Source organism: Poecilia latipinna, unplaced genomic scaffold (genome assembly GCF_001443285.1).
Source record: "Poecilia latipinna isolate Pla-1442-1.1 unplaced genomic scaffold, P_latipinna-1.0 Scaffold364, whole genome shotgun sequence".
NCBI classification, from domain to species: domain Eukaryota; kingdom Metazoa; phylum Chordata; class Actinopteri; order Cyprinodontiformes; family Poeciliidae; genus Poecilia; species Poecilia latipinna.
The window spans coordinates 479,753-499,351 of record NW_015112980.1 but is presented as its reverse complement, the minus strand read 5'-3'; the positions used below and the strand labels follow the sequence as shown (position 1 = coordinate 499,351).

Genomic DNA, 19,599 nt, shown 5'->3' with positions numbered 1-19,599 from the left:
TTGGAAATGGTCTCAAAATATTATTGTTTATCAAAATTAATTCTGGGAAAATTTATCATCCAGTAAAATCTGCGAGGCCAGTTTTTGAGTAAAAATCAAATGGGACATATATATTTACAATGCATTTTATGTTGGATTTAAAACCATTTCTACAAAAGAACATGCAGAATGTTAAAATTTATGTGTTAGCCTTTGGAAAAACAAAAAACAATACATCAGATTTAGCCAAAGTCAAATCAGCAGGTAGGAATTAAAATAAAAACCAGAAATGTTCTGGTTTAGTCATTTGAAAAGATACAATATAAAGACATTTATATTCCAAATTCCAGTATTGCTTGGCTAAATAATATGACTTAACTTTGGTTTCCCAAATACATGTGACAAATATTTTGGTTGAAATTGGGGGCAGCACACAAAGAGGGTACAATCAATTGGTATCTAAACCTTGAAAGGAAAGTAGGCCAGCGTTTAACCGAGATTAGACAGATGGTGTTCACGGGAACAGCCGTCACGATCCCAGATAAGTGTTTGTGGAAGTTGGCTAATCCACAACCCCCCTTCCACGTCCCACCAAAACCCCCAAACACTTAAATTATCCCAACTTCTGCTTGAAGCGACATGGCAATCACACACAATCATGGCTGATTAAAGCATCTTTTTGCCCACTGTTGTTATTGTTCAGGTGACAAGAGCTTCACTCACCAAATCATTATCCATCTGGGTGGTCATGGCTCAGACAGGAGGAAGGCCGTGGAGCAGAGAGGACAGGACGGGTGCGCTTCAGCTGCTGGAGACGGGGCCAGAGCCCTGGCACAAACAACACCAACACTGTGAGGCTGCATCCCACAGCCTGGCACCAAAACTGCACCGCACTCACACTGCGACCCGCTGAGCTGGCATGTTGCTAACACTACAGACAACTTCACTGCACTGCCAGTCAAATGTAATCTATTAATCAAACAGCTGATGCAGCAAAGCGAAATAAAGTTATAAAGAAACACATTCGCGCAGCTCAGCTGCTTCTGACAGATTCCAGCAGTTAACATGCAATAAAACTAGCTCGTAAGCTAAAATTTCGTTTTTAGCAACAGTAAACCACCATAGCTACTTAATTACTTAAACGGAATTAATATTTATAGATTTCTAGGTGCAAGAAAGCGAATTTTGTCAGAGCATACCAATAAGCATTGTGTCCTGTCCTGACAAATCTCGACTTCAGGTCTATGCTAACGGTAGCTTTAGCTTCTCTGTTAGCTTAGCTGTTACTGATGCTATCGCTGGCTAACCAAAACCTGAGAAATGACGATGTTTCTGGGCCTTTGGCCTCACCTGCATCTGATGAATCGGATAAAATCTTTCATTCAGTTAAAATGAAGGATCGACATGAAGTAGTTTTACGATGTATGTTTTCGAAGGACTGCAGATGGATATCGTTAGGTTGGTTCGGGTTTCTTGGATGCTAATGGACGGGAAGACACCGGATGTTAGCAAAGGCTTCTGGGGATTGAAGTCTACAATAGCAAAGCTTCGCTCTGACCCTTAAACTGCATTTTACGGGAAGAGGATTAAGCACACTGTTAAAAAAATAATTTTGACTTTAATCTCAGAAATGTGGGATTAAACATTCAGATGTTTGATGTCAGTGGATCTCTGAGATTCTGATTAAAGTTAGCATTACTTTTTGAAAAAAGTCATATTTCTGAGAAAAAAGTTTTAATTCTGAGATTAAAATCAGAATTCTGACCTTTTCGACTTTTTCGCCTATTCAACATTTAGACAGCTAATATGTTTGACCAAAGATGGGCAGAGCACCCAGAAATTGTACTCAAGTAAGAGTAGCACTTCTTCAACATATTTTACTCAAGTAAATCTAAAATATAATTACCCTAGAAATTACTCAAGTAGAGTAAAAAAGCGTTTGGAAAAAGGTGAGTCAAATATTGAACTGATCAAACATCAATAATTTAATATTTAAAAATTACATAATCAGACATACTAGAATATAAAATTATATGAAAAGTTTGGTATTTTAAATTGAAATTTAAAAACACTTTTTTAATCCCACAGAGGAATTAAATGTTGTTGTAACTCATTAATTTAGATTCTTCAAAGAGTTATTGAAGATCAAGATGCCTGTTGGCAGGAAAGATCTTCTGCAGCAGGCTGTACTGCACTGAATCTAAAGACCAAAATAAAAATAATTATTATAAATATCAAAATCAGGCAAAAGAAAACAGTTTCCAAATCAGTTTCTTTCAACGTAAAACTTATTAAACTTTAATGAAAAATGCAGGTGTGTGTCTGTGTCTGGTGAATTTTTGGGTAAAACAAGTTTGATTGTTGGGTAGAATTATCCAGAAATTTCATTCAAGTAAGACCAAAAGATACATCTAGAAGTACATATTTTACAAAATGTTATGCAATGTAAAGTAGAATAAATATAACTAGTTACAAACCAACATCTTTGAGTAAAGCTTTCTGGATTGGGATCCCAGATATCTGGATCCCAAAATCCTTATTTAGAGAATCTTTAATCCATAATGATACTGGATCCAATAGAGAAATTTCACTGATAATAAAATTAAAACTCAAACTGATGGTTGGTTTCCTTTACATCACCACTAGAGCTTTCAGGTTAGTGTGCCAGGAACAGGCAGAGTGGGTCTGCACCTGGCAGTCAGACACCTGGAGCCACTGGACCGTCCCAAACAGGAAACCTTTCAGCAGCGCCGTCTCAAGCATGACTCAGCTAACGAGGAGCGGCGCAGTTTTAAAAACAAACATTAAAGACGGAGATTAAGAGCAGTTTCGGTGGGGCGTGTTACTGTTCATCTCAATGGACAGAAAGAGTCACTGGTATGCAAGATGAATCAGGATTACAACACAAAAAACTACTCAGAGGTTAAACCACAAACATGTACTGTTAGATTAACATGCAGATAAACTACAGTTGTCACTTCCTAGTATACAATAGTGGAATATTTTTCAGTATTATGAAGGCTCAAATAACAAAAAAATTAAGATAGATGATAATTGAAGACTAACTATGACAACTTACTTATCTTTTCATGGATTTATCCATCAATCAGAAGTGGCTCAGAGATTAAAGGAAGTGCAGTCAAAGGTTTAGCTGGTGCTTAAAATCAAGAGTGGATGTACCATTCTGCTGGGGTGTGTGCTGGATTAAAATTAATAAGCCATTATCCCTTTTTCAAATCCAGCATGTGGATTTTATTGATTTGCTGCATAAAGAAAAGCATTAAGAAGTAATGTGCAGCATTTAGAGTACAATCTAATTTGCAAAACCTATAGTATTTCAGTTACATAACAGGCAATTTAAAACAGCAATAAATGACAAAATAAAGACATTAAACAAATAAAGCCAAACAATTCATGGAAAAATAATGTTCTACCGTCACCAATCTGTTATTCCAGCTTCATTTTTTTAATTTAAAAAGTGGCATATTGGAAAATATTTCCAGCAGTGACTTTTTGAGAACAGTTAAAAGTTACTGTTACTGTGCATTACTGTTAAAAGTACCCACATTACCTGGAGAATACTAACATGCATATATAGACCATGCACATCTACACAGGAAGTCCCCTACAGAATACTGCCACACTTTGCAGCCCTTTAGCATAATTTTAATAAATGTAATGTAATGGCAGTCATTCTTAAAAATATTTATGGGAAATAACAAGAATCATAATAAAGTCAATGCCATTATGATGATTATTGTATTCTGTATTTAGACCCTAAGCAACAACAACAAATATTGCCTTGATATTTCCTGAAAACTTTTTGTTATATATATAAAGATACTTTAAAATATAAATTTTTTAACATATTCATTTTTCATTTATGACTATTTTTTGTAGTTAATTTAATAGTTGTTTCTGTTCACTCTTTATTCCCCTATTTTATATATGTAATTTTATTTGTCCTATTTTATGGCAGTCTTAATAGTCTAACTACATATAGACTATATGACAAATAAACAAAAAGGAGCAAGAATATAAAATATATGTAGTCATATGACATAAATCACAATAATTCGTAAATATAAACCGGTACTGTCTAGAGCTCTCTGAGCAATTACCGCTCTGAACTGTTTAATTGCCAGTAATCATCTTAAACGGACAAAGTGTACTCAGCAGTCTTTCATAAACAGTTACATAATACAGGTACATGTCGCCTCTTGGAGCTGCTGTTTATGCCAGCGATGTCTGACACATGGGGGGACTCCGTTTCCCAGAGTTCCGTAGGGCGCAGGCGCAGATCGCGTTGCCTAACAGTGGTAAACAGACGTCAGAAAGGGAGTCTTCGTCTCGAGTCAAAACAAAACAAAGCAAAATAAGTCAAAAAGAGAGTGAAGAAGCGGATATTTGGATCGCTACGACGACAGAAAGTTTCTCAAAACTCGTCTCGGATCTGAAACGGCTGCTCGGTGGAGCCTATCTGAGGTTTTTCGCGGACTTTTTCACGGATTGTAAACTCTGGAGTAGCAGGAGCTTAAGCAGCTAGCGTTACGGTGGCTATCGTGCTGTTTGGAAAGTGCGGCGGCGACTTGGAGCCGACAGACCCGCTGAGTTCCCTGGAACAAACTGTGGGATTCCTTCACCGAGTCCACGAAGGCGACCATCAGACTGGAGTTTAGTTTGGAGCGGGGCGGTGTGTGAAGTGTTTGAACGCCGTGTGAGGCGGCAAGACTGTGGGAGAAACATGGCAGTTGGTGACATGCGCCTGGCCGCAATGTGGCGTATGGAACGGACCTAAGGCACGGACTTCAGGACTACTTTTTTATTTTATTTTTATTTTTTTAAACAGTTTTATTTTTATTTTTTTTACTACAATAAACTTTATTAAGGTTAGACTAAAGCACATTCCCCTCCCCTTTAGTCTATTTTAGACCCAAGTTTGGATGTTTAAATCCCAGACGGCACACAGACGCAGTGGACAAAGTCTCAGGATTGTTTGCACAAAGTCGCTCCTTGGACATTTTTACTATTAACTCTAATTGAGCCGCGCTGGTTAGTGACTGCTGAATCTTATATTCTTGCTCCTTTTTGTTTATTCGTTTTTATTTGCAAACGTGCTTTTCAAACAAAAAATATTTTTGACGGAAAAGTAAGAAAAAATCTGGAAATTTGGTACAGAAAAATATTTTCACTCATTTCTAAAATATTACTTTGGTGATTTAAAAAAAAAACTTTTTATACTCAACGAACTTATTTTTTTAATATGAGCCGAAACCTCTGTAGATCCAGATGTTTTGGTGCTCATTGACACTCCTTCACTGTTGTTTGTGTTTCATTGAAACAAAGAGACTTCTTCTCTATATATAAATCGGAAGGTTTATGATAGTTACTATTAAGGAGATTATTTGGGTTCCCTAATCTCCAATCTGAGGATTAACAGAGGCCATTGGTGTGTCCAGATTATTGCGTCTCCTTTCTAGGCCCCTTAGTTGAAGCCCCCCTGTTGTGACTGAGGTATATATAAATATATATATATATATTATTTTTGTCGGAAACTTTTTAATTTACATTTAAAGATAAAAAAGGTAAATGTTTTAGGAGAACAGAACTTTGTCAGAGGAAGTTTAGAGAACCAGCATGGAGGAGTCTTCAATGCCCCCCATCGATCCCGATTTTGAGCCGCAGAGCAGACCCCGCTCCTGCACATGGCCGCTCCCGAGGCCCGACATCTCGGCTGTCAAAGTAGAAGGGGCGGATGGCGCCGAGTCCGCCGCCGGGACCCCGCCCGCAGCCGACGAGGACAAGCCCGAACCGCAGCAAATCATCTCCGAGCCCGAGAAAGCTGCTGCCGCCGCGGCGGCGGCGGAGGAGGGCGGGGTTGTGGCCGGCGTGGGCGGAGCCGGAGCGACGCCCCGCAAAGGATCCTCCCGCCGCAACGCGTGGGGGAACCAGAGCTACGCGGATCTGATAAGCCAGGCCATCGAGAACTCCCCAGAAAAGAGGCTGACCCTGGCTCAGATCTATGACTGGATGGTGAAAACTGTGCCTTACTTCAGAGATAAAGGAGACAGCAACAGCTCTGCCGGCTGGAAGGTGAGCCCGAGCAAAAGTAAACAACCTGTTGCGCATACTGATTAATTTTTTTGCACAACAAATCAAAACAAAGTCAAAACTACATGATAAGATTAGGAAAGATCTATGGTTGTATTTTATGAGATTATTATTGTTATAGATGTTTCCCACCCTGAACAACTGATCCAAATTATTGCATTCCGTCCTTAGCGTGCATTCATCTGCAGCAGGAGCCTGTTAATCATCCACCCATTTAATCATCCATTCATTTAAGCCATGTGTATAGCAGCAGGGAAACACCTCAGACAAGAAGGGCACCATGATTAAGTACAGGGTCCCTATGCAGTCTAGAAAAGTATTGACTTTAATTATTCTGTATGTACTTAGAAAAAGAGCATATGGGAAAATATTTAAAGTAGAAATACAAAACTATATTCTCTACACAACTATATAGAACAGTGGTGTTCAAAATATTTTGTCACGCAGGCCAAAATTGTCAAGTCAAAATTACTTGTGTGGCAAAAGAATTTCTAAAACTACAGAAAAGTAGTCATTGTATTTCTCTTTTCACTACTCAATAATAAAATAAACATACATTTTTTCTAATTAAACGAGTAGAGAATGTATTTTTTATAGGAAAGGGAAGATCAAATCATTGTATATCTAAAAATGGACAACAATAACGAAGTAAACATCAGGAATCTATAAATAGGACAGAATTTGACAAAGTTAAGTAGCTGTTACTACATTAACAATTTAAAAAAATTATTATAGTACAGATTTAAGATTTAAAACACAGACACTGTAAGAGAGTGAAAATCTTTCAGTGAAATAAGCTGGGAAAATGTGGATTTTTTTTTTACGTCAACAAAATGAACTGTGCTACAGGCTTATGAGCCGTAAGACATAAAACATCACTAATGTGCTAATTAAAGATCAAAATTATAATAATAATAAAAAACTTCAAAGTTCAAGTTAATTGAAGCTGAATTTAAACTTCGAAAGCCACATTAGTTTCCCTGTAACATAGAAACAGGATTTATTTCCTTGATTAAATCTAATATTATTACACTCTTTACTATACTGGCGAAGGTGAGAAACTGCATCTAGGTGTAAAAATAAAAATAATTTTTAAGCTTAAGAAGTTGCATGTTGTATGCTTTTAAAAGTTGGTCTTTGCACAGCTGATTGTTTTGTTCCACTTTTAATTTGTTGCCGCTCTGTATGGCAAGCCATGATGGCCAAAATAGATGCAGAAATTAGGAAAAAGTGACTCCTTAATTTTGGGATATCTGTGATTGGCTAGAAAATTGTAACCTATATTGAAAAAAAATAAATAAAACAAAAATATTGAACATCACCTAATTGGTTTATTTGTTCTCAAACTTAGACTGTATGTCTACAGACACACCACTCATAGCCCTCTGGTTTTAAAAAAGTGTGGACTTAGAGTAATGACTTCCTGTTGCTAAGTGACGGAATTTGTGTTTCTTGAATGCTGTGGAAAAGCATAGTAAACATCTTTCAGCCAGCTGGCAGGCAGTTTCTCTGGCATCTGGATAACAAACAGGGTCATGAAGCAGGCTTTAAAACCTTGGCCCGTTCTGCAGCGGAACAATATTTAATTCTGCATCTTTGCAGCCATAACAGGAAACCTCCATGACCTCTCGGCTGTTACGTCTGATAGGGAGGCCGCTGTGTTCCTAAAACGCCTCCAAAGATTTCAGAGCGACCATCTGTGTTCTTTATTTTAATTTTTATGCATTGTGAACTTAAATTTAACAAAATAAATTAGATTTAGCTGGATTTCTGGTATTTTGAACCTGATTGCCAGGTCCAGATCTGATTTTTCCCACATAATGTTCCAGATTCAGAGCACAGCTGCAGCTAAGTTACTTCAGTTAGCAATTATTCTGATAATTACTGAGTTAAAAATATTTTTACTGAAGCCTTTTTGTACAATATTTGAAAGAAAATTAAGTCAAATAATTCATTTCATTTTTAAAATAATAAAATAAACATTTAGTGCCTAACATACAGCAACATAGCATTCCTTTAGTTAACGCTTTATCATTTGAAGCAAATGATGCCTCTGCAGATAAAAAATACTCCTAACAATATACATCTACACTAAGCCTTTCTGCTCGACTTAACATCAATACAGTGTAGGTTGAATATTTTTTGCATTAATTGATTAATAAGTAGGAGATTTTAATAATTTTTGTTACATAATTTGAACCAAGTGCAATTTCAGAAATTTTGGGTAGAACATATATACAGATTTTTTTATTATTATTATTTTAAATGCAAAGTATTTTTGTACAAATCTGGCTTAATTACTGCTCTGTTTTTTTTTTTTTTTTAAGAAATTGTTCTTTCTTGACTCTGTATACTCCAGTTAACAATTAATTGATGGATAATAAATCAATAACGATATCCGTCACAATAGTCACGTGATCGTTATCGATAGATAATCTGATAGAATATTCAATACATGGAATATACTCTGAACTTTTTTTTCACAGTGGAATCAACTGGGCTGCTTATTCTTTGGTTGCCTAGCAACAACCTTCTGAGTAACTGCTGGTTACCTAGCAACAATCCTTAAGTAACATGCCCAAACTGTATCTTGTGTGCAGCTCCATAGCTAAATAGATTTATCAAATTTTTGGCTTTTGAAAATTAAATTTTCAGAAAAATCTGGATTCTTTTTTTCACCAATGAACTTCCCAGGGTGTTTCTATAGCTTGTGATTTTTTGGACTTTGATAGAATATTCTTATTAATATATAGAATAATCAACTTACTCACTGTTTGGTTACCTAGCAACAATAAGTTGAGTAACTGGCACAGCAGCAGTTTCAGGTTTTGCCACCCTGTGCCATAACTCCTTAAAAATGAAAACTGCGGATAAAACAGAAAAGGTCACGCCAATAGTTTGGCAGTATTTCATATATTTAAAACAAAAAACTGATCAATAATTATTGATGTTGACTGATATGAAATGCTAGTATCGTGATATGTTTTCAGCCATGTTGTCCAGCCCTTTTTCAGACGTAACAGAGTTTTTTGTTTTTGTAAAGTTCAGTTTTTCTGATTTTGCTCTTATTCTTCTCAGAATTCAATCCGCCACAACTTATCACTCCACAACAAGTTCTTGAGGGTTCACAATGAGTCCACCGGGAAGAGCTCCTGGTGGATGCTCAACCCGGAGGGCGGGAAGACGGGGAAAGCCCCCCGCCGCCGAGCCGTCTCCATGGACAACAGCAGCAAGCTGCTGAAGAGCCGCATGCGAGCCAAGCAGACCAAGAAGCAGGCCGGAGCGGCCGGTGGCGGCGGCGTGCTGCAGGGAGATGGCGGCGGCGGTTCTGCCGGCGCTGACAGCCCCAACTCGTCACAGCAGTTCCCCAAGTGGGGCGTGAACAGCAGCAGCCCATCATCGCGTGGCAGCCTGGACGATTCTGACATGTGGACCACCTTCCGCCCACGCACCAGCTCCAACGCCAGCACCCTGAGCGGCCGCCTGTCGCCCATCGCCCCAGGCCAGGAGGACGACGACAGCCTGCCTGACGACGGCCTGCTGGGCCGTTACGCCTCCAGCAGCCTGACCCCGACGCTCACCGAGACCGTCATGGAGGAGCTGGACCTGATCGACAACCTCACCCTGATGACGGCGCAGCAGGGCGCGGCCAGTCCCAGCACGGCGCCTCCGGCTCCGCCCACGCCGCTGCCCTCCGCTTCCACCCTGCTGCCGCGCGGCTCCAGCTTCACCTCCTTCCACTCTGCCGCCCAGCCCGCCGTCTCCCTCAAAGAGCCGCCAGCGTCTTTCAGCAACTCCCTCTTCAACCCGATGAGCAGCTCCAGCGCTCATGGCGGCAGCCACTACGGTGGCCATGTTCCCTCCAGCCTGGAGGTGCTGCTGACCTCTGACTCCCCTCCGCCCAGTGACGTACTGATGGCCCAGGTCGGCCCACTCATGGCAAACTCTGGAGGTCTGGGTCAGATGGGTTTGGGTGTGCGAGCCAAACCCGCTCAGCTGCAGCTGAACAAAGCGCTGGAGGCGAACGCTGTGACGCCGATGGCGATGCAGACCCAGATGCAGCCGCCACCGCCACAGCAGCATTTCCGCCACAACCACCAGCAGCATCAAATCGGACTGGGGATGATCCTGTCCGGACTCTCCCAGGACCCGACTCCCCTCTCTGCTCTCAAAACCCACCAAGCGCAAACCATCAGTGCTCATCACACCGGCCCCTCTCCGGCCCCAGCAGCCAGTCAGAGCCTGAGCATGCCGGCGGTTGGTCCGTTTGGCGCTCCGACAGGGTTCCAGCCCGGTCAGGAGCGACTGCCCACGGACCTGGACATAGACATGTTCACCGAGAACCTGGACTGCGACGTGGATTACATCATCAACAGCGACCTCATGGACGGAGATGGCATGGATTTCAACTTTGACCCCATCCTGCCCGGAGGCCAAGGCTACACGGGGCCGACCACCACGCAGGGCTCGGCCCACAGCTGGGTGCCCAGCTAATCCAGCAGAACCTCATCAGGTACGCCAACTCCTCTGCTTTACCTTACAGACGATTCTTATTTAAACCGCTTAAAGAGTAAAAAGCTGCAGAGTCACCACAAACTGGAAAAAAGCAGCTAAACTTTGAGTTAAAACCAGATTTTTCACAACCCATCCGCCTTGGAAAAAGGCATTTATACTAGCTGAAATCACTAGTAACGTAATGCCTTACAAAAATGTTCAAACGCCTCGAATCTTTTAATATTTTGCCCTGATATCACAACCTATGGCAGGACAATAAATCAATAACATCTATCACAATAGAGAAGTGATCAATATCAACAGATTCAATAACTTCACTGAACTCTGAACAGCATTCTGGGGGGTGTAGGCAGAGGAAGGACTTTAGCTGTTCAACTTCCTCTTGGCTGGAATCAACTAACTCACTCATTCTTTGGTTACCTAGCAACTCACTCATTCTTTGGTTACTTAGCAACAACAAATTGAGTAACTTGCGCAGCAGCAGTTTAGGGTTTTGCCACTGTGCCTCATAACTGCATAAAAATAAAAAACGACGACGTGGAAACTGTGGCGCAGTTCCTCCATGTTGTTCAAAGTAGCAGCTTGTCCACGTCGTCTGACATATTTTCCTTCTACGTTTCATGCGGGTCGGTCCCGACAGCAGCCATTTTATTCATGTAAATTTCTCTCGCACATTGATCAAGAGCGTCCACATATTTATGATCCAGTGAGCGGTTGTGACTCACTCTTGTTTCGATTGTCTTGCAGGATCTCACCTCCAGTCAACTTAACCTCACTAAAACTGCAGATCAACTGGTGCACCGCCCCCTGCTGGGTGAAAACAGCAAATCCAACGTCTGACCTCACGTCGCGTGCCAAGACGTGCGGTTACAGGGAGGCAACTATGCACTGCTTTTTTTATTTTTCTCTAAATAATTTTTCTTAATAACACTTGGCAACAATTTGGCTGCTTTCTTATGAACCGGAACTGATGACTTTATTATTATTATTATTTGTGTAAAAAAAAGAAAAGAAAAGAAAAAAAAAGATATTTTTTGGAGTGTAAAGACAAATCATCAGAGGTTGCTTTTCATGTCATGTTACGCCGCAGCAGCTGTAGAGATGGTACGTCCAGATCAAGCTGGCGCTGGTTCTGAACACTTTATTCTTGTTGTTTTTTGGCCAGTTTTGCACCAGCGCTCGTTCGACGCGTTGCTGTGCGATTGACTGAAAGACGTGTGGGCGATCAAGCTGCACAGACCCGAGAGAGAGGGAGAGAAACAGAGTTGAGATCAGGAAGACTAACGGACTGGACGACCTTTTGGTGGCTTTACATCAACCCTGTAAATTTAACTCAATTGGAGTTGTTTTCCTTCTGTTTGGCATTTTTTTGACAAGTGTGCTATGATAGAAACCAGCTGGAGTGTGTTTTTGTTTTCTCCTAAATCCCTGAGGTGCGTTTGAACTAACAAAATGAAGAAATCGAACGTGTGTGGGCATTTCAAAGTATTACACGCCACCAGAATGCCTCCGCTCTCTTATCGATGTTGTTTTTGGGTTTTCCTCCTTGAGTCTGTGCATTTTTAAAGCACTTAGGTTTCCTGCCACACAGGGACCCCAAACTGTAAAAATTAGTTTATATCGTTTCAACAAATAATAATAAAAAAAAGAATATATAATCCTTTAAAATAGACAATTAAATGAACACATTGCACCTGTACTTGACGGCATGCTATGCAGACTTATCAGGAGACGGAAACAAAACCTTGAAGGAAATCAAAGGTTTTGTTGTTGAGCGTTCTCCTGGTATGGTTCCTTGGAAAAGTATTCATCCTCACTAAACGTCTCGCGTTTTGTTACAAAAACAAACTGCAACGTGTTCTATTGGGATTTTATGTGGAAGAAGTGAAAGGTGGAACATTTTTATTTCTACCAACTTCTTGCATCTGGAGACGGAGACACTTAGCATTTGGTATATCTGCAAATTTGTTTTTGTCGGCTTCTGTTTTTAAAAATCCAGAAATTATAATTTTTTTGGATAAATTTTAAAACTCTGGTTTTCCCGTTTTAGTGTGTATGTCCCAAAAAATATGCAAAACCCCCGCAAACTTTTTCTGTTTCATTTACAAATGAATTCACTTTTGAGGAAAATCTTACAGGATTTTAAGGTGTAAATTATTAAACATGGCCTAATATAGATGCATGCCACACATTTCAGATTTATTTTCTTTACCTGATCACATTTTTACATCCATCCATCCATTTTCTGTACTCCCTTGTCCTTAGTGGGGTCGGCGGTGCTGGTGCCTCTCCAGCTAACGTTTCAGGCAAGAGGCGGGGTCACCCTGGACAGGTCGCCAGTCTGTCGCAGGGCAAAGGTTTTTACACCACTTTATTCTACTTTTCCACATAAAATCCCAATAAAACATTTAAGTTTGTGGTTGTAGCGTCTCAAAACGTGGAAAAGTTTCTAGAAGGATGCCTATTTTCGACAAGATGCTGCAAAACTGCTTTCTTTTATTGTTTGTACGGAGCGGGAGCTTGTAAGAGTCTCCTCTCACACTTTAATTTTTAAATACTAACATGAAAGCAATTAAATCATGGTGTGAGAGGTACCAGAAAAGAATATATTTGACTATAGTTTTAATATACAATTTAGCTTGAGATGATAAATCAGATATTAATACTTATATTACTAATGACAAGTGATGTTTTTTTACATTGGAAGAAGCATTCTCAGATTTTTAACAGTGATTTTTCTATACTTTCATTTTTGTAAAGGACAAGATGCATGTGGATTTTTTTTAACATAACCAAAGGAACACTAATATTTGCATGGCATTTAAAAAGCGCTTGGGCCTGACGCAGCATCTTCTGTGTACATAAGCTTCGCAAAGCAGACCTGTAATGTGATTTTTATTTTATTTTTTTATTGGGAAGATAAAGGAGGCGAATACTTGATCATGTCAGCTACGATTCCCAGCCACCTGCCTCAATGCGCTTTTTATTTGTTTTACCCTCAAAATCTGCGTCGGTTCTCATCTCAAAACGAGTTACCTCTCAGAAGCAGGAAAACAGCTGCGTGCAGATGTAATCGGATATTTATTTTGCACAAGACTGGAAACCCAACATGCCATGTCTTTGATTATTAATTTCCTCTGAGAAAAAAAAAGAGCTGATCTAAAATTAAACTTCCTGTTTTGTTTTTCTTTAGAGTATTCATGTTTAGTTGTTCAGCCATGCGTATCAGTGCTAGTTGTACTTCTTTTTTCTTTTTTATCTGCCAATATCCAAAACACTAGAGCACGATGTTGCTTTGTAGCAATACTTAAACCTATCATCTCCTGTCTTTTAACATTTTGTTCTTGTTGATTCTGTGCTCAGAAATAACACCCACCCTGCATCTTGAACTCATTTTTTCACGGTAGAATTGTTAAAAAACAAAAACAAAAAAAACCGTTAAAGCACTCTCCTTTTTTCCCTCCCCACAAATGTTTTATATCTTGTTTTTGTTTTTGCAAATAATGGTGCTAGATGATATCAGTGCAGTTGGTGCATATCAGGGCCTTTGTTTTTTGGATTATTATAGTTAGGATGCAACCAGAACTTTTTGTTTTTTGTTTTGTTCTTACATGTACAATTTAACCTGGAAGCAAAAGTTCAACTTCTTTAATTATGCATGATTTGTATTAAGTAATATCAGTAATTATTTTAGTCATATATGCGACAAGGCTTGTTTTTGTTTAATATCTGATAATTCCCAGCTGAGAGGCTGCAGCAGCTTCTTTTTCTCCAGTTTACGATCGCTGCCTCTGTGGTGTTTATTACCTGGCTTCTATCTCCTCTAACTATGACAGAACTTTCTGCTTGTTCTTATTCTTCTGTTATTGTTGGTAGCAGTTAGTTTCTGTATGTTTTTAACTTTCCCCCCATTTGTTACAGCATTAAAAGTTGGCATAGGGGGACAATGGGTTGTGCAGAAGCCAATTAATGTTTAAGGTTTTTAATCATGTGAATATTTTCTTTTTCTTCTTCTTCTTCTTTTCCCTCCTTTGTTATTTTTTTTGCTTCTTCTTTTCTTTACACTTTGTAAAGTCAGCCAGAGATAAAGGTAGAGACGCAGAAATCAATTCAATAAAATGTTTAACCCACTTGGTTTCACTCATTTGTGAAGCTGCAGACTTCAAGATCTGCCACCAGAGGGCGCTGTTGCTTCAGCTACTTCCGTTAGTTTCTGAGATAAACATGAGTACGTTTAGATTTATATACATTTGTTTTTTGGACAGAGCTACTTCAATATGATCCATAATTGTTTATATCAACGTAATATGAAATTACATTTTTAATCAAACGGCATGTAAATACAGTCATGGTTTCTCAAATGTCGCTTATTTTATAGTTTGCTGCAGTTTTATAATACAAATTTCAGGATTTTATCGAGGATCAAGTCAAGTTTATACCGACTCTCAGCGATTTACTGGACTTCTGGATCCGATCCTGACTGATGTTAACCCGTTTGGTTGGTTAATGATGGCAGGTTTTCAGGTTTTTATTTTTGTTTTGACGACAGACCTCAGGGTCCCCATCGGATTAAGATCTCGAGTTTCTTAACCGTGTTTATAAAATTCACTCATTGACTTACAAGAATATTTATAGCCCTTGAAATTTTTCTAATTCTTTATGCATTACAGCTACAAGCGTCTAGCCTTAGCATTAGCATTGAATTGGACTCTGGTCCAGCACTGGACTAGTTTGAGTTTTACCTAAAGAACTGGGATTTATTTGTGTCAATGGGCAACTTTTCGTCTGAGCAGACATTATAATAACATGTGGGGTACCCCAGGGTCAGTCCTGGGCCCCCTCTTGTTTAATATCTACATGTTCCCGTTTGCTCAGATAAAACATTAGCTTTCATAACTATGCAGATGATTCGCAACTTTATGTCACCAGGTGACTCTGAAAACAAATAAGCTTGGAACAAATCAAAACAGGAGCCGTAACTTTTTTCCAGCTGAACAGAAACAAAACTGAAGTAATTTCTTTTGAACCAAAAGAGGAATGATGTGGAATCAACACACAGCTTCAGTTATTACAGCTAGAAATTAGCAATCAAGCCTGAAATCTGAGTGTAGTGATGAACTCTGACTTCAACATTCAGAGACACATACAGACAGTTACAAAGTCGGCCTTTTATCACCTGAGGAACATTAAAGGATGAATGTCCCCAACAAGATTTTGAGAAATTCATCCACGTTTATCTTTTTTCAAATGTATGGACTGTAACGTGTCGACAATAACATTCGGTTGCATCAACCTTGCAGACCGCTCAGGTCTCCTGGTTCTGGTCTGCTCTACATCCCCCGAACCAGAACCAAACATGGAGAAGCAGCATTCAGCGTCTATTCTGGAACATGAATCTGTAACAAACTTCCAGAAAACCGCAAAACAGCAGAAACACTGACTTCCTTTAAATCAAAGCTATAAACACATTAGAGTTGGGTTCGATTAATAATAAATGGATTATCAATTTGACAATGTGCTTGTTTGTTGTATGTTCATTTAAATTGCCCTGCTGCTAAAACGGATCTGAAAAGCAAAGCTTTATTCCAGTATTGACGCTTCTTTCTCTCAATCCGTCCTCAATGTTTTTTTTTTTTTATGTTTTTGGAGACAAGTGGCCTCTTAGCCGTCCTTCTTGACTCACACCTGCCTGCTTGTTATCCTTGAGCAAGAACTCTCCGGACTTTCTTGGGAACTCTGAAACTCCAGTCCTTGATGATTTGATAAGTGGCTGATCTGGTTACAGCAACAGCTCTGGTAAACATGGTGGAACTTGGACTCAGTAAAAACTTGCAACATAAAAACTGAAGCTGCAAACAGTTTTTCAGCTCCAGGTGTGAAAAGTGGAAGTTGGTTTCTAAAGAAAGACAACAGACGGTTTTTATTTTGATGATACATTTTTTTTAATAGAAAACATGTTTACATTTTCAAAAACATTTTTTGTCTTTGCACTTATTCTCTTTTTTGTACTTTTTGTTTTAAATATAGTTGTCTGTTTTTTTAACATCCATCTGTGTCAAAGGCTCTTGCTGAGATGCTAGGACTTAGCAGAAGGTGATAAAAAACGGGCGTAATATTCATCGGAAATGACGCCGGTCGTCTTGCGGGGAAAAAGAAAACATCCGTTTTTACTCAGAGAAGCCGCCACCGATCGATGCCCGGGTCCAGCCTCCAGCAGTAACAACGCTCCACTTGAGCAGCGCTCCAGTTTTACCCACCTAAAGGCACCTGTGTTAGAACAGCGCTTTTGCTTTGTTTTAAGTCGATATGCACTTGTTTCTTCTGCACGTTGCCAAATCTAACTACAGTCTGTGAAATGTCTACGTCTACTCAGGTTGCAGCGCAACGAGCAGGTCCTACAGTCACACCCAGAACAACACGAAGGGAGTAACACCAAAAATGTACAGAAAAATGTAAAAATAAGAAAATAAAGACTGAAAAAGGATACAGTTTGCTTATTTTCTGCTTTTCAAATTTAGATGATGAGTTTTAACCTAATTAGACTTGAAAAAGTACAAATGCAAAAGCCCAAACATGCAACTCAAACACAAGTTTTCATTCACCAAACTCTTCTGTAACGTGTCGCCAATAACATTCGATATTAGGCGTGATCCGAGTGGCTCAGCTTCTCAGAGGAGTTTGTGCAAACGTCCACCATCTTTAAATTCCTTCTGTCTCCATGTAACGCAAGTAGGAAGAAAGAAAAACATCTCAAATCGAGTACCTTCTCAGAAACCTGGGGCGGAAACACAAAAACAGGAGGAGAGGAAAGGTGTCGGACCCACACACTTTGTCTTAATGTCTATTGATAAGCTACATTGCATTATAAATATATAAAGTTTAAAAAAGTGCTTATTAAAAGAAACTATAATGATGTGATAACTTCCAGCAGTCACAGCTGTTTGTTCTCGACCAGCATCAATACGAAATGTCAGGGAGCGTCACAGTCCAAGAAACATCCTTCAAAATTGACAAAGATTGTCAAAAAATAAACAAACAAATAGCCCCTGATCTCCCATTAACATTCATTCACCTTGTACAACAAAAATCTTTTTTTTCTTTTTTCTATTTTGGGAAAGCATAGTTAATACAAAAGGAGACTTATCTAAAGAAAAAAATAGGAGTGTTGGCAACTGATAACACAACGCTGCAAACAAGCAGCTTCTCACAGACTCAACTGGAACACAAGACAACAGGGACATTTTAAAATAACTACTAATAATTGCACGTAACCTTTAGAGAGGCAGGATGTTTTCTGAGAAAGGTGAGAGATGTGGGGAGAGGGGCATAATAAACACGTTAAATCTGCCGCTTCCGCCCCGCGTCACCGCCGCCTGCAGTTCAACGTTCCTCGTCCTCTCAGGGTCTCTCTGTACCGGCGGGCCATCTGAACCAGCGCTTCAGGCGATCATATACCGTGTGATAGCTCTCAGCGCATAGAGCAGCTCTGCCTGCAGCCGGGCCTCCATGATCAGCAAGTTGACGTGTATCTGAAGACAGAAGAAGAAGAAGAGTCAGAGACGAAGCTTCTCCTCAACTACACCTGTAAGCATATCAAATTCAGCTGGACAAATTGTCCCGATAATCGATAATATTGTCGTTTTGAGACCATTTTCAGGTGATGATGCAAGAACACACCTGCAATTTTTGTTCAGGTTTAGTTTTATATTATAAGAAAATTATTTAGAAAAAAATATTTTGCTGCATTTGAAATGATGTTATTTTCTTTCCACATAACTTTATATTTTGGTCCATATTTGGTCTTATTATGTAATTTTTAAATATTTAATAGATGTTTTGCTCAGTTCAGTACTTGAGTTGAATTTTTACCAAACACTTTTTTAATCTCACCTGAGTAATTTCTTGAACGGCTACTTTTTACTTTTACTTGAGTACAATTTTGGGTTGCAACCAAAAGGAAACTTTAAGGCTTTCATCAGAAATTAATCTCTGAAATAATTCAAAAGAAACAAAACCTGTCGGTCGACTTTGAAAAGCTGCTTCTACAGTTTAATCTTTGTAGAAATGAATATTGTTTTTTCAGGCAGATCCTGTAAATGCAGCTGGTTTCTGTAAAGTGAAATCCTGTCTTACCCGTTCTGAGGCTTTCAGCAGAGTCCAGCTCAGCGGACACACCGGGGTTTTAGTGACGTCTGGAAAACAAGCCACAGCCTTGATGTACAGCTTCAGGTCTCGCTCCAGCAGCTGGTTCACCTCCACGTAGTCATAATCGTCATAACTGAGAACAAAAGTCGGCAGATGTTTATCTAGTAGATGAGCATGAGCAGCTCATGTTTTAGTTTTAATTCAGCGTGCTGGTGGTCTTACCGTATTCCTAACACATAATGGATGTAATTCCAGATGGCTCTCTTCAGGTCGGCGCTGTGCAGCGACGGGAGCGACGTGACGCTCCTGAACCTGTCGTCCAGCAGGTGACCGATGTCTGAGTACAATCTGTTGATCAGGGAGAAGCCATGGACTTCCCAGGAGTAATCCTAAAAATAACGAGACAAATCCATCAAATGTATCTGTAGTGGATTAGTTTTTAATTTACAGAAGACTGAATGATTAAAACCATCCAAAATATTTAATAAGATATATAAAGACATAAATTTACATGATGACTTTTTAGAAACAGTATTGTGACCCGCTCTTGTTTACCGACGCTCAGCCTCACCTGAACTCTGAGCACCTGGAGGTGATCCTCGTCCCGCCGGGCGAACTCCTGGTAGCAGAAGTCGGGGTCTGTGATGAAACGCGACGGATCGGCGAAGCACAGCATCTCCTCCTCGTCTTCCACATCTAAAAAAAGGGAGGTGGTGACTAGGCCTGTCACAATAACAAATTTTGCTGAGCGATCAATTGTCTAAAAAATTATTACGATAAATGATAATATTGTTTCAAGACCTTTTGACAGTGATTTAATGGAAATGACGTAATAATGCATACGATTTC

At 39.6% G+C, this 19,599-nt stretch overlaps 3 protein-coding genes across 4 annotated transcripts in view; 1 reads left to right on the top strand and 2 right to left on the bottom strand.

Annotated features, from left to right (window-relative positions):
• Positions 1–1,492, bottom strand: part of ubl3b (ubiquitin-like 3b) — a 10,307-nt gene extending 8,815 nt beyond the window's left edge. The window contains exons 1-2 of one of the 2 annotated variants that reach the window (XM_015036323.1): positions 1,330–1,492; positions 703–807 (exon numbers count right to left, since the gene is read on the bottom strand). In XM_015036323.1, coding sequence (XP_014891809.1) covers positions 703–729 — 27 coding nt within the window. In that variant the 5' untranslated portion in view covers positions 730–807; positions 1,330–1,492. Of the gene's footprint in view, positions 1–702; positions 808–1,178; positions 1,202–1,329 lie in introns of those variants that run through there. The other variant, XM_015036324.1, reaches the window with a different exon arrangement.
• A 3,675-nt stretch (positions 1,493–5,167) lies between these two features.
• foxo4 (forkhead box O4) lies at positions 5,168–11,611 on the top strand. The gene is made up of 3 exons (XM_015036318.1): positions 5,168–6,072; positions 9,169–10,603; positions 11,353–11,611. Exons 1-2 carry the CDS (start codon positions 5,617–5,619, stop codon positions 10,582–10,584), a joined length of 1,872 nt encoding a protein of 623 aa, XP_014891804.1. The 5' UTR covers positions 5,168–5,616; the 3' UTR covers positions 10,585–10,603; positions 11,353–11,611.
• A 5,010-nt stretch (positions 11,612–16,621) lies between these two features.
• Positions 16,622–19,599, bottom strand: part of sesn4 (sestrin 4) — a 26,961-nt gene continuing 23,983 nt past the window's right edge. The window contains exons 6-9 of the mRNA XM_015036322.1: positions 19,322–19,446; positions 18,973–19,139; positions 18,739–18,883; positions 16,622–18,134 (exon numbers count right to left, since the gene is read on the bottom strand). Coding sequence (XP_014891808.1) covers positions 18,045–18,134; positions 18,739–18,883; positions 18,973–19,139; positions 19,322–19,446 — 527 coding nt within the window. The 3' untranslated portion in view covers positions 16,622–18,044. The remainder of the gene's footprint in view (positions 18,135–18,738; positions 18,884–18,972; positions 19,140–19,321; positions 19,447–19,599) is intronic.